At 44.6% G+C, this 12,983-nt stretch overlaps 2 protein-coding genes and 1 long non-coding RNA gene across 7 annotated transcripts; 1 reads left to right on the top strand and 2 right to left on the bottom strand.

Moving 5' to 3' along the window:
• Window positions 1–1,931: 1,931 nt before the first annotated feature.
• Window positions 1,932–8,576, top strand: LOC123114486 (uncharacterized protein At2g34160). Its single transcript, XM_044535982.1, has 5 exons — window positions 1,932–2,266; window positions 2,376–2,424; window positions 2,758–2,820; window positions 2,903–2,967; window positions 8,328–8,576. The coding sequence occupies exons 1-5, from the start codon at window positions 2,138–2,140 to the stop codon at window positions 8,421–8,423; spliced, it is 402 nt and encodes a 133-aa protein (XP_044391917.1). The 5' UTR covers window positions 1,932–2,137; the 3' UTR covers window positions 8,424–8,576.
• On the bottom strand, window positions 3,370–8,174 carry LOC123114494 (uncharacterized). 5 transcript variants are annotated; one of them, XR_006456550.1, is made up of 6 exons: window positions 7,540–8,174; window positions 6,362–7,419; window positions 5,754–6,172; window positions 5,321–5,411; window positions 4,475–4,815; window positions 3,370–4,271 (listed from the first exon to the last, which is right to left on the bottom strand). It is a non-coding gene; the product is annotated as an uncharacterized lncRNA (long non-coding RNA). The 5 variants fall into 5 exon arrangements; XR_006456547.1 differs by having other exon boundaries at window positions 3,370–3,518; XR_006456546.1 differs by having other exon boundaries at window positions 3,370–4,815.
• A 181-nt stretch (window positions 8,577–8,757) lies between the features above and the next one.
• On the bottom strand, window positions 8,758–12,167 carry LOC123114479 (adenine nucleotide transporter BT1, chloroplastic/mitochondrial). The gene is made up of 4 exons (XM_044535973.1): window positions 12,031–12,167; window positions 11,050–11,933; window positions 9,715–9,876; window positions 8,758–9,607 (listed from the first exon to the last, which is right to left on the bottom strand). Exons 2-4 carry the CDS (start codon window positions 11,656–11,658, stop codon window positions 9,140–9,142), a joined length of 1,239 nt encoding a protein of 412 aa, XP_044391908.1. The 5' UTR covers window positions 11,659–11,933; window positions 12,031–12,167; the 3' UTR covers window positions 8,758–9,139.
• Between the last annotated feature and the right edge of the window lie 816 nt (window positions 12,168–12,983).

Raw genomic sequence — 12,983 nt, 5'->3', positions numbered from 1 at the left:
TATTGCAAGCTTCCGCAACTATAAAAGAAGTATTAAGGTAAACCTAACCACAGCATTAAACATATGGATCCATATCAGCCCCTAACGAAGCAACGCATAAACTAGGGTTTAAGCTTCTGTCACTCTAGCAATCCATCATCTACTTATTACTTCCCCATGCCTTCCTCTAGGCCCAAATAATGGTGAAGTGTCATGTAGTCGACGTTCACATAACACCACTAGAGAAAAAGACAACATACGTCTCATCAAAATATTGAACGAATACCAAATTCACATGACTACTAATAGCAAGACTTCACCCATGTCCTCAGGAACAAACGTAACTACTCACAAAGCATATTCATGTTCATAATCGGAGGAGCAATAATATGCATAAAGGATCTGAACATATGATCTTCCACCAAATAAACCAATTAGCATCAACTACAAGGAGTAATCAACAGTACTAGCAACCTACAAGTACCAATTTGTGGTTTTGATACAAGATTGGATACAAGAGATGAACTAGGGTTTTGAGAGGAGATGGTGATGGTGAAGATGTTGATGGAGATTGACCCCCTCCCGATGAGAGGATCGTTGGTGATGACGTTGGTGATGATTTCCCACTCCCGGAGGGAAGTGTTCCCGATAGAACAGCTCCGCCAGAGCCCTAGATTGATTCCGCCAAGGTTCCGCCTCGTGGCGGCGGAGTTTCGTCCCGTAAGCTTGCCCATGATTTTTTCCAGGGTAAAAGCTCTGATATAGCAGAAGATGGACACCGGGGGCCCACCAGGGGGCCCAGGAGATAGGGGGCGCGCCCTATAGGGGGGCGCCCTCCTCTCTCCTGGACAGGGTGTGGGACCCCCGATGTATTTCTTTCGCTCAAAAATTCTTATTAAATCCAAAAAGATGTTTCGTGGAGCTTCAGGACTTTTGGAGTTGTGCAGAATAGGTTTTCAACGTTTGCTCCTTTTCCAGCCAGAATTCCAGCTGCCGGCATTCCCCCTCTTCATGGTAAACCTTGTAAAATAAGAGAGAATAGCCATAAGTATTGAGATATAATGTGTAATAATAACCCATAATGCAATAAATATTGATATAAAAGCTTGCTGCAAAACGAACGTATCAGTATGTTCGCAACGAAATAATCCATGCAAAACCAGCACCACCCGTGGAAGTCTCGTGCAGATTCTTAGCTAGCTATCTTGAATCTCTTCAATCCATTGCCATCGACCCAAATGTGAACATGCATATAGGAAAGACTCCCGTCTCAACTTGTTGCCCACTCATGGCTGATACATGCAATAACAACACCCCTTTTGGTAACCCAACTTAACACCGATGGGTCGGTCCTAAATGGAATTGCCGGAGCAGGTATGATTCTCAGAGCTCATGATGGGAGCATTATTTTCACCTCATGTCGGCATCTATTCTCCTATGATGATGTTCTAGAGACGGAGATTTTTGCAATAAAGGAAGGCCTAATGTTGGCCTCCCAATGGAGCAATCTACCTATCCAAGTTGAATCTGATTGTCTGAAAGCCGTAACGATGGTGCAGAGTGTTGTTATGAATAGGTCTAAATTTGCTTTCTTAGTCAAAGAGATCAAGGATAATCTAGAGGAACGTGGTTCTTGTATTACTCATATTCGACGTAGTCAAAATTTAGCTAGTCATTTTATGGCCAACTTTGGTAGTGTTGAAGTTCGTACTGCGGTATGGCTTGGGTCAGGACCCGGAGAAGTCCTTGATATTGTACGTCGTGATTGTAATTCTGAGTTTTGAGTAATACAAGAATTTTCGCAGAAAAAAAGGTCTTCTATTTTGGTACAGAGGTCGTATATTTTTGTTTTTAGAGGTCCGGACATCTTGTAAAATTAGGAAATTAGAAGGATATCTTTGTTTTGAGAGAAACACTCGTAAACTATTTGAGTTGGAGCTGGGCACGGACTCGGTACCCGACTCCTCGCACGACCCGCTCCCGATCCGACTCGCCTTCTCATCCGATCGTCTCATACAGCCATTAATATCGCCACGCCCCCTCTTCCTCCCTCCAACCTGAAGCCACGAGCCACGAACCCGTCCTGCGCACGATCGAGACGAGCAGCGAATCACCGCCGGCGGACCGTTCGATCTTGCTATTAGCAGCGGCGTCACCAATGTCGGGCGACGCGGCGGAGGCGCAGAGAGCGAGGGCCGCCAACGGCAGCGGCGGCGGCGGGAGCAGCAACCGGATTCAGGTGTCCAACACCAAGAAACCCCTCTTCTTCTACGTCAACCTCGCCAAGGTATTCAATATATCTGTTCACGCGTCGATCAATCGATCGATCGCCTGCGGGTCTCGTTGTTAGGCCATGGCCGGGTGGGCGCTGATTCTTTCCCTTGCATCGCGTGCAGAGGTACATGCAGCAGCACGGCGAGGTCGAGCTCTCCGCGCTCGGCATGGGTACGTCGTCTATCCTTCCTTGCACCCTGACAAATATGTCTGCGACTGCGATTGCCGCATGATTTGGATTGGCCTTTTTTAAATTTCTAAACCACTACTTTTGAGGATTGAATAGGCCTTAGTATGATTCTGATTGACTTTTTTTAAATTTCTAATAAGCCACTACTTCAAGGATTGAATAGGGAATAAAAAGCAACTGCGGCTTCACATTATGATATGTATATAGTGTTGGATAAAGATCAGTACTGCCATAGTATTTTCATGAGACAATTTAAACCATGAACACCACAATCGATCAGGGCTCATTAACATGTCTGCCCAATATGCTTGCAGCCATAGCAACGGTCGTGACAGTGGCAGAGATTCTGAAGAACAATGGTTTCGCGTTCGAGACAAGTAAGAACTTTTTCCCCTCGCCCGACATTATACACTTTTTCCCCTCGTACAAAGTTTGTCTAACCAAGAACAATATGTGCAGGGATTAGGACATCCACTGTGGAAATCAAGGATGAGATGAGAGGGCGGCCAATCCAAAAGGCCAAGGTCAGAATAATTCATATTGTCATATCATCAGAATGTTGTTTTTAGCAGGACTAGCAAAAGGGCCCGTGCGTTGCAACGGGTTAATAAAATTGTGGCGTTCAAATCAATCCATCGAGGACATAAATAAATATCTAAATGAGTATATAAGTAATATATTAATTCAAATCAAATGAAATTGGTGGCTGGCTGCACTTAAGAAATAGTCGTGCTAATATGTGCTGATATTACACATTTAGTAATTGAGTACACACAAGCTTAGAGGCCACAATTTATTCTGAAAGCCTTCGTTTAATTTAGCGCGATTGAAACTATCCAGTGCGTAAATACAAACTGTGACTTTATATTTGTTTTTGTTTGGAATTTTCTTTTTAGACAGAACAATGCATGCAAGCACAACACAAATTAGAAATTGTTCTTCTGAAATTAATATGGCATGTGAATATGCCGGCAGAATAGATAACCATTTAAACAAGTAACAATATAAGTGAGTTGCCTAGCTTATACTCTATCAGCTGTCTTGAACTACGGTGCAAATAGCCTCTCCAAATATCCTGAAACAAATCATCAGCAATAAAATTTAGAGCCATGGTAAAATCATATTTAAAGTTATTACTGTTGGCACTACTACTCGTATCCAATCAGCTTTAGCCAAAAAGTGATATTTGAACCAATCACAGAGCAAAATCAAATATGGGTGTTTCTTGTCATGCAGATAATATTGCAAGAAACTACTGTGTATTACTGGTAAAATCCAGTAGCTTACTCAATCAAGTGTTTGCCACTACTTTTATCAGTTTTCATTAATCAAACTGTATAGTGTACAAACCCGACATCAAAAAAGTATTCAAATCTCAAGCAAATATGCTTCACTCTCTCAGTCTTGTACAGACTTCTGAGTAATAGAATAGAACAAACTTGGACAAAAAAGAAGGATGCACTTACTTAATTTGATGTAGCAGCTTCTATAGAGCAGAGGATATGGGAAAACAGGAAGAACTTGAAGAAAAAAATTCAAGTAAGATGCAAGTAACAGCAGAAAAGAATTTGTGACCTCAAGCAAATCTATGTCACTCACTCAGTCCCAACTCCTCCGTAAAGATTTCCGATGGACATAATAGAACAAACACCTGTGTTTTGCCACGGAACAATGGCTAGTTGCTAGAATTACTGTTTTTCCCTTCCCTTTCCTTATCTCCCGTTCTCCACTAATAATAAAGTGAAACTTCTTATAAAGCCAAATTTCATAATGTGGCTTTTGAAAGGAAAAAATGGACTACAACATGAAGTGATGTTTGACACACAACCTGGCAAACAAATAAAGATTAATTTGGTCAGAACTAAGGTCAAATTCTGCCTGACTCGGTAATATTATTCTTCATACATAATTATTCTTTTACTCTAAAGTGTTACAACACAACACTTAAGAAATCACATTATGCCACTTAAGAAAAATAAGGTTCCTACACATTTTGTAGTGATAAAAGAATTGTTGGGAGAGTAATAGTACCATTTATTGAAATTCTCCCTGCAAGGAAAGCAGAGTCTGGCTCCTAAGATCGACTAAGTACCCTTCTCCCTAATGGAACATGCAGTAGCTGAAAGAACCACCTCAAGATGATTGGTCTCCTTGCAGACCATGCTTCTCCTCGAGCTGGATGCTTCATCTGATTGTTCAATCCATTTTCCTTGATGCTTCATCTGATTGTTCAATCCATTTTCCTTGATGCTTCATCTGATTGTTCCCTATTTGTTTCTTCCCTTCCTTATTTCCCTGTTAAGGGAACTCAATTCTTGAACTTATTTCTCGCTGTTGGCTTATTGATGATTCCGAAGACTGCTTGTTGACACCTAGGAAATTCAAAGGCATAAGGAAATTAAGAGGATTGGGTGTAAAGGGGCGAGGTGGGACTATTTAATAGAAGGAACAACCATCTTTTCCACAAAAAACACTGGGCTAGCTTAGTTGGTTGTGGCAATAGGTATGCGACACGGAGATGGCTTCATTGGGCGGGTGTTTTTTCCCAAGAAAATTGAGCGAGGGAGGGTAGGTGAACAGATCAAAAATACCATCAAGTCAAGTTGGTCTTTGCTGCAGCTAGTTGCACCAAGAGTTGCTCTATTACATGTACTGATGCGCGGTAAAAGGATTTAGATTCTCTAATGTTATTGTCTAAAACCAAGAAGGAATAATAAAAATAATATTTGATCAAGGATGATGCAACTCCTTCAGCAAATTTTCGTGAAGTTCTGCTACCTGGTATAACATGTTTACTATTTGTATTATCACAGCTAACCACTAATGCGCACCTTCAGCCAAATAACTATAGAGATGTACAGTGGAACCATTTAGTACCTGTGACCACGGCGGCGATCTTTTTTGGCTGGAACTGTTCTTTTTTTTTGCTGGGGCCGGCCAACTTTTTTGCTGGAAACATAAATTTGTTCTGTTGGCAAAAAATATAAATAGAGCATTAACTAACAGCAAGGCTATTGGATTTTGAAACCACAATAGTGAAATAAATAGGTAGAAATTCAGAAGAACTACTGCTATTTAGAACTGTAGTTGTTTAAGTCTGATATTAAAAAGACCAGTGTCTAAGAGTCAAACTACCTAACTGTGGTATTAAGCACGGCAATCAAATGTTAAAAAGATCAGCTTTGTGGTACGTCGTAACTAAACATATTCTGAAATCTGCATCCACGGGGAGATAAAAGTCGCTAGCTAGCACAACACATAATCTTTTTGACATCTAAAGGACCAGCAGAGTAGCACATCACTGTTATACCTTAATAGTAACTGTTAAGAGAAGGAACAAATCTCGCTGGGAGACACCAGATACCATCACAACTTTGAACCTGCCACAAGGGATATCTCCCACGACGTGCCTCTTAAGACCAAATTCAGCAATCAACACCTCGTCAATTTGCTCTACGAAGTTCAGGCAACCATCACTAGGCACAAAGTCAGCAATCTTCTCCCGTTCTTCATCAGGTGGTGGACACAAACACACTTAAGGATGACCGAGCTAGGTTGCTTGGCCTCAATAGTGGATACCACACCCGGGTAGCGTGTTGGTCAAGTACTTGCAGATGCTATTGCCGTCGCTCGCGCTCGAACATAGGGTTCGTGGGATTCCCAGTGGTATGTGTGCGTGACCTCGTCGGAATGGGGGTGCAGCAAAAAAACTGATTCCAATCCACACCTCTTTTAGATAATAGCACAAAAGATGGGAGAAGTTACAACATAAGTACATGATGAAGGTTGATTTCTTATCTCAAAAAGATAATATGGTTGGTCCATAGAGATTTAGCTACCCTTAAACATAGGCTTAAAAACTGCATTAAATTTTTATGCAGCGATGACAGATGAATAGGGGGCACATGGGATACTGACCTGATACTTCAGAGAAGAATGCTCAACAGTTAGCATTAGAGGATGTCAATTCTTGTTGCGCTTCATTCAGAGATATGTGCCTCGCATCATGTCATACATAACCAGAGGTCCTTTTTCTGTCTAACCAATCCTCCATCGTGACAGAGATATGCCAATGACATTTTTCCGATATCTGACTTTTAGACGTAATGGAGGCACAATTACAATATCTATTCTTCATATAAAAAACAGAGGGCTTGATGATCCTTATTGAAGATCTGAAAACTACTGAAGATATTGTTTGTACATAAATCAACAATTATATGTCCAATTAGTTGTTGCCAGCAACCAATTAGTGAATCAAATAACAACGATTTGGAGCTTGAATTAAAGGAATTGGTTCAGTTAAATCTTGAGTCGATGGCTAGGTTGTTACCTGACGAAAACATCATGCTGCCCCTGCCACCGGCCCAACAACTTGAACCCCGTCCTTCTCTGCATCAGGACAAGCCATTACGCCAGTCAGAGATCTAGCTTGTGAACTCTGCCACCATGCGCTCGCTGTATGGCGCCACCATGCATGTGAATTTCAGCAATTTTGTTTTGAGGAGAACACATCACTCTTCTTATTTGTAATTCCTTTTTATGAGCTGTATATAAGAGCAACCATACTGTGCTTTTCTATTTAAAAATTGAAAATAAGTCATCTCTTATAGGCATAACAAAAAAAAAGTGGAGGGCACTGTGAACATCAAATTTGTATATTAGCACATCTCACGGGAAATATTTTGCTAATTCATGAATTAATACACATGCATTAGCCATCACATTAGCAAGTCTATAGATACATGCCACTCTGTAGCTGAGAATCAATTAGAGATTGAAAGCGAGATCTGTTTTCGGTGGCCACTGTGCATCAATTGAGGAACTTTTTGTGGCTGCTCTCCACCGAATAGCAATTGAATCTCAACAAGATAGCTGTTGTTTGTGTTGAACCTATAGCAGAAAGATGATGGGCCCTTGATTGTGCCTGCCAATAAAATGCATCATCTGTGGTCCAGAAATCATGCCCTTCAGTCCTGCAAGCACAATTAAGCATCAAACCTCATCTTCATTTGTTGAAACAACTTAGCAGCCACTTCAGCTAACATAGTTCCTCTGCGTAACATATTTTACATTTTTCTGTAAAAGAACTTCACCTTCAACAATGATTGTTTGAGAGCAAGCATGGGCATCTGAGGAGTAGAAGGAGCAGCAGCAGAGGCGTGGGGAGAGAAGAATTAGCAGCAGCAGGGTAGCTCGCTCAGGTGTCCAAAACTCCAGACACCATCGGTCCTGCCGCCGGCCGGTCACCGGAGGCGCCACCGCCGGCGACCATCTCCCTCACCTTGCGCCCCCCTCTCCTTCTCCTTTCTTCCTCTCTTTCCTATCTCCCTCACGCCCTGTCTCTCCCTTTCTCTGGATGAGAAGGACGCCGCCGCCACCGAAGCCCCCCGCACCACCCGCCAGATCCCTCTCCCTCACCTTGCGCCCCTGCTCCTTCTCCTTTTTCATCTCTTTCCTCTCTCCCTCATGCCCTGTTTCTCTGGATAAGCAGGACACCGCGGCCACCGGAGCAAGCCGCCGCACCAGCCGCTAGATCCCTCGACGCTGCGCCCAGATCCGCCTGTCTTCCTTGCGATTTTCTCACATTAAAAGGACCGCGGGTTGAATACAGGAAACCACAAGGTTTTCCTGGTAAAATTTCTAAACGAAACGTTTTTTTCAACTTAAAAAGGGACTGCGGGTTTAATTACCAAAAACCATAAGGACTTTTTTGTAAAAACGGCGACGACGTACGACCAGAAGCACTAATTGCTTTATTAGTATATATATATATATATATATATATATATATATATATATATATATATATAGGGATAGGGATAGGGATAGGGATAGGGAAAGATATCATTCAGATATTGTTCACGTTGAACATTTTGCGCAGATTGAGATAGTGCTGCGGAAGAGCGACAAGTTTGATGAGTTGATGGCCACGGCTGCGGCGGAGGAGGCAGCAGAAGACGAGGAGGAGCAGACCTAGAAATTGCTAGTCATGTAGACAGGATGGCTTCTGTTTTCTTTTGTTATTACTTTTGGTTACAGCGGGAGCAGGGCGAGAGAGAGGATGAATATGTGTTCAGTTCTTGATCAATGCGAACCTCTAGAATTTATTAAACATATACATATTTGATATTTTGATTCAAAAATGCATGCTGCAGCTGTTGGTAATGTTAATTTTGCAATGCAATTGTGGCAAGAGCTGAGAATTTAAGTGTCACTCTTGAAGACTCGCTACGAGTTGGCATCAAATCAAAAGTCCATACCAGACTTGCCATGAGTTGGAGTCAAAATCAGAAGTCCATAACACAATGAACTGAAAAAGATAAATCTTGATGCCACTCATGTAAAATTTGATGTCTCCGGAGTTAATTTCACTGGTTTCATACCCCCTAACAATCTGAAAAACACACGCTTCATTCATGCATATAGTATCCCAAAGCAAACTGGAAACTTATGTAACTTTTCGTCAGGGCAAGCTGAGACTACAGAAAGAGTTTGAAATCTTGTAGCAACAATTATTGAGCTTAGTCAGGTAACTTCATTCACAGGAGGCCAAAAGTTTCCCCGCTGTCCGTCGCGAAACCGAGCCCTCGTATCTTGGGGGGAAGGCCCCAGGATCAGATTCAGATCCTTAATAGGATCGGCAAACAAAATTCAAGCCACTACCCCTTTATGACGCCGCTGTCGAGGAACGCTTCATTCGTCCTCTTCCTCAATCAGTATCTTCTTGCAAGCTTCGTAGCACATAAACGAAATCCCAGCAGCAGGCACCAGCTTCATGCAACTAGGCCCCAGTCCTCTGTAGAGGCCCCCAACCCCTTCGTCCTCGAGAATGGTCAGGAGAGCGTGAAGCATGTTCTTGTATACCTTCCGGCCACCAACAGCTCCGACTTGCATGTGCTTGCGGGCAACCTCAAGAGGAAATGTGGCAGTGCTTGAGATGGCTCCTGCAGCAGACCCAATGAGGGTTGGAACGTTGCCGATTTCATTTGTCTTGAACATTTTCTTGTACACCTTCTTAAGGGTGTCATACGCAAAGTAGTTGGTTGCTGCATATGGCACTACTCCGATTAGACTTGGGGTTAAGCCTCTATACAGCTCAGCAGGGCCTTCTTCACGGACAATTTTCACAAATGCATGGAGGAAGTTATCATACACACCTCTCTGCACAATTAGATGGCATTCATCATATGCACTTCATGTGTTGTTATAAAACTCTTAACAGAAGTGTTTTTCTGGCATCCAGACAGTTCTTGCGTAATACCACTAACCTGTATGGTTAATCGAGTCTTAATTAGTTCCAGAGGGTATGTACACAGAGTTGAGCTGACACCAGCAAAAGCCCCTGCCACTAGTGAAGGAGGGATTTGGATCTTCTGTTCTTCCCCAGATTTGGGGGTTAGGAACTTCTTAGCTGTATCAAAGGCAAAAGGCTGCAACAAGAGGAAAAAAGGGTCAAAACAAGCATTAAGGAAGAGGATAAACCTTATGGAAATAACTGCATAAGAGATAAGCTAGCACAGAAATATTCTCAATAAAATACTGATTGAAAAGGTAAATAGCATTAGAGGTTGTAAAGCACTATAATTAAATGAACAGATTGATTAGACTGCGATGGTCAAGACATGATTGAAGTTTCAATCCCTGCTCACATATAACACTTCAGGCATGAAAATATTTAAATGATGAACATAATCCGGAGACTTTGGCAGGTGCATGGCAATAAAACGGCAATGCGAAGTTTCTTGTATATGGATTATGGTCTGTGGAAACTGGAATAGGCACTGATATGTTATCTTGACTGATCTTGTACAAAAAAAGGAACCAGTGGTTCGAAACCTTGTTTAAGACTTCAACCTACTTATATTGTAGACCAGCTTGAGCAGAGGACAGGCAAGTTGGCAACTGCCAAAATCAACTGTTTTCATTGGGTAAACTACAACGATTCCTTGTTATATAAACCTATAATTTCATTCTGGTAACATAATGGGTCCCTAATGACGAAATGAGAACAATAATATATTAAGAAGAATCAAACTGAAATAAAAATTCTGGTATCACGAAAGCTCTTCTGAAACAAATACTGAATCAAATAATATATATGAAGACATCAAAGCCCGAGATCTCTTCTGAACTAGATTGAAGGATTAGTCATGAGTGGCCTAGCTCAGGAAAGCTCTTAATATATGTTCGGGTAAATTCAGCTTATAAGCTCTTGGACTTCTCAGTGATCACTAATACGACTAATAGTACTTCAGTTGTAAACAAAAAAGAAGAAGTTAGCCAGGGTTAAATAGTAAACTTAATTGAAGAATATATGTAGGCACTTTGCCGAAAAGGACCTAAGACAATAGTAAAAAAGCCGAAACTTGGACAGAAACGGGCACTGATCTAGAACAAGTGACGCTTAATTTTTGTATGTGAGTTGGTATGTGCATTTATATGCTAATCAAAAGAAAAAACATAGGCAAGGACTCTTAACATTATGGTAAATAAGTTTCCTGCTAGTACATCACAAAAAATTACAATAATAGAATCAATATCCAAAACAAGGGAACCATGGTGCAGAATAAAGAAAACAGGGCAGCCATGGATCAATTAGTTACCTCGATTGCTTTGCTCGGGGCGACTCGAATGACATTAACAAAGTTGCCGCGGAACAATCCAGTCCATCCTTCATTCTTCATGATGGACTCAAACACCTCCGTGGATGAATTCCCATTACTGCCGACCATCAGATGTGTCCTAATCGTCTCCAAAGGCGCGACAACTGTCCTTGACACTGCACCTGCAATCCCCCCGCTGATGAGCCTCTTGAGGTGGGAATTCCCAACCTTTATCTTGATCTTCACCGCTTTCTTCTTCCCCTTCCCCCAGAACCCCACTCCGTCACCCGGCACCGGCAGGGATGTTTCGACGGCCTGCGGTGAAACGTATTTTCTGTACGGGTCTGGGGGTTTTCCCGACGATGTGGCGCCGGAGGAGGAGGCCGAGAGGCCCACCCCCACCTTGTGGCCGACGCTGGCAAAGAGACCAGCGGGTGGGTGGAAGGACTGGTGGAGGGTCCATGCCAGGTTGAATCCACCATTGCTATCTGCATCACAGGGCGCAGCAGGTGGAGGTGGTGGCACGGAGAGGGAGAGGAAGCAGCAGCCCCAATCCGCTGCCGTCGCCTCCGCGCATTGCAACAGCACGCCGCCGCTCTTGTTGCTCATCGCCTCGGCTGGTCTCCAGGGAGGGATTGCCGCCTACGGTGGTCTCGGTAGGGCTCCGGCCCTCCTCAACCCCAAGAACCAAAAGGGGCTGGCACTTGTCCCAAAGGAATGAAAGCCGACAGCGACGGATATCAAGCGGGGGTTCAACCGGCCGGGCGTGGAAGAGACGCGGAAAGGCTAGGGGAATCTTGGTGGCGGATAAAGGGCGCGATTTTCAGCGGCTCGCCGGACGGATCAATTGGCCCCGGTGATGGCGGCAGAGCAGTCAAAGGAATCTGCATGTTGGGAGAGAAAAACGCAATTCAATAAATAAAGATTCGGAGGCCCTTTCTCCACGGCGCGATTTGGAGCCGGAGGAACGGGAGCGGTTACCTGGGAGCACGCATTTAACTCGCCGCGTTACTGTCCCGACCTCGCGCTTCTTGGTCGCCGCCGCGGGAGGTGAAGATGCAGGGTGGCGGGTGAGGAAAGGAGTCAAAATGGGCAGCACGGCAACAAGGCTGCACTTTTCCCTCTCGCGACGTTGTACCTACCCTCCCTCCTACTTACTTCTCCCGTTAGAGCATCTCCGGTCATGCCCCGCCGGGCCTTTTTCTTTTGGTCGCCGGTACCGAAAATTCGGCCCAACCGCGTTTCAGAAGCCCAATTTTCGCCTGTTCGGTCCTATTTTGACGCCCGCAAACCCAGGCCGAATCCGGCACGCTAGGGCGCCGGGAAACAGATTTTGGCGCGAACGGGAATGGGCCCGCCGTATCAGTGACTCGCCGCTTCGTCGTCCTCATCGCCTCGGTTCCCGCAAGAATCAATGTCAAGGCTATCGCGCCGGTCAGCCTTTCATTGATGCATCACGGACGGCGCAGTGAAGCCGCGTGGGACGCGTGGCGCGTCCCGCCCACTCCCGCCACGCGGCACCGGCGGGCAGCCTCTCCACCGCCCATCCTCGGCTATAAAAGCCGGCCTCCCCGCCGGTAAACGCCACAAACTCCACTGACGCCTCTCTCGCCACAACTCGCCGCCGAGGCCCTTCTCGCCACTGAAGCCCCTTTCCCTGGTCTTCCCCCGCCAACGAGCGATGGCCGAGCGTTACCCAGGCGACGCAGCGGCGGCGAATGGCGTCGGCCGAAGCCATCTGCGCGAGAACGAGGCACGCCTCCTCTACGAGGCCGACTACCCGACGCCCCCGGACATGTGGGGACTGAGCGCCGGTGGCGTTCTGGTGCCCCCGGTGCCAACCGGTGCAGAACATCGCACCGAGATAGCACGCATCCGCTCGCCGCTGTCGGAGGAGAAGCGGAACGAGCCGAGGTACGCCACTGACAGCCACA

The sequence above is a fragment of the Triticum aestivum genome, chromosome 1B (assembly GCF_018294505.1).
Source record: "Triticum aestivum cultivar Chinese Spring chromosome 1B, IWGSC CS RefSeq v2.1, whole genome shotgun sequence".
Lineage (NCBI taxonomy): Eukaryota > Viridiplantae > Streptophyta > Magnoliopsida > Poales > Poaceae > Triticum > Triticum aestivum.
This window is presented reverse-complemented; position numbering and strand designations above follow the sequence as displayed.

What these genes read in the sequence shown, in the direction of transcription:
- LOC123114486 (XM_044535982.1), top strand. Translation starts at nt 2,138, where the DNA reads ATGTCGGGCGACGCGGCGGAGGCGCAGAGAGCGAGGGCCGCCAACGGC. An exon ending in TCTACGTCAACCTCGCCAAG is followed by an intron (nt 2,267 to 2,375) that starts GTATTCAATATA and finishes CATCGCGTGCAG; the next exon opens with AGGTACATGCAGCAGCACGG. An exon ending in GGCCAATCCAAAAGGCCAAG is followed by an intron (nt 2,968 to 8,327) that starts GTCAGAATAATT and finishes CATTTTGCGCAG; the next exon opens with ATTGAGATAGTGCTGCGGAA.
- LOC123114479 (XM_044535973.1), bottom strand. Translation starts at nt 11,658, where the DNA reads ATGAGCAACAAGAGCGGCGGCGTGCTGTTGCAATGCGCGGAGGCGACG. An exon ending in CCCCGAGCAAAGCAATCGAG is followed by an intron (nt 9,877 to 11,049) that starts GTAACTAATTGA and finishes CTCTTGTTGCAG; the next exon opens with CCTTTTGCCTTTGATACAGC. An exon ending in AGACTCGATTAACCATACAG is followed by an intron (nt 9,608 to 9,714) that starts GTTAGTGGTATT and finishes CTAATTGTGCAG; the next exon opens with AGAGGTGTGTATGATAACTT.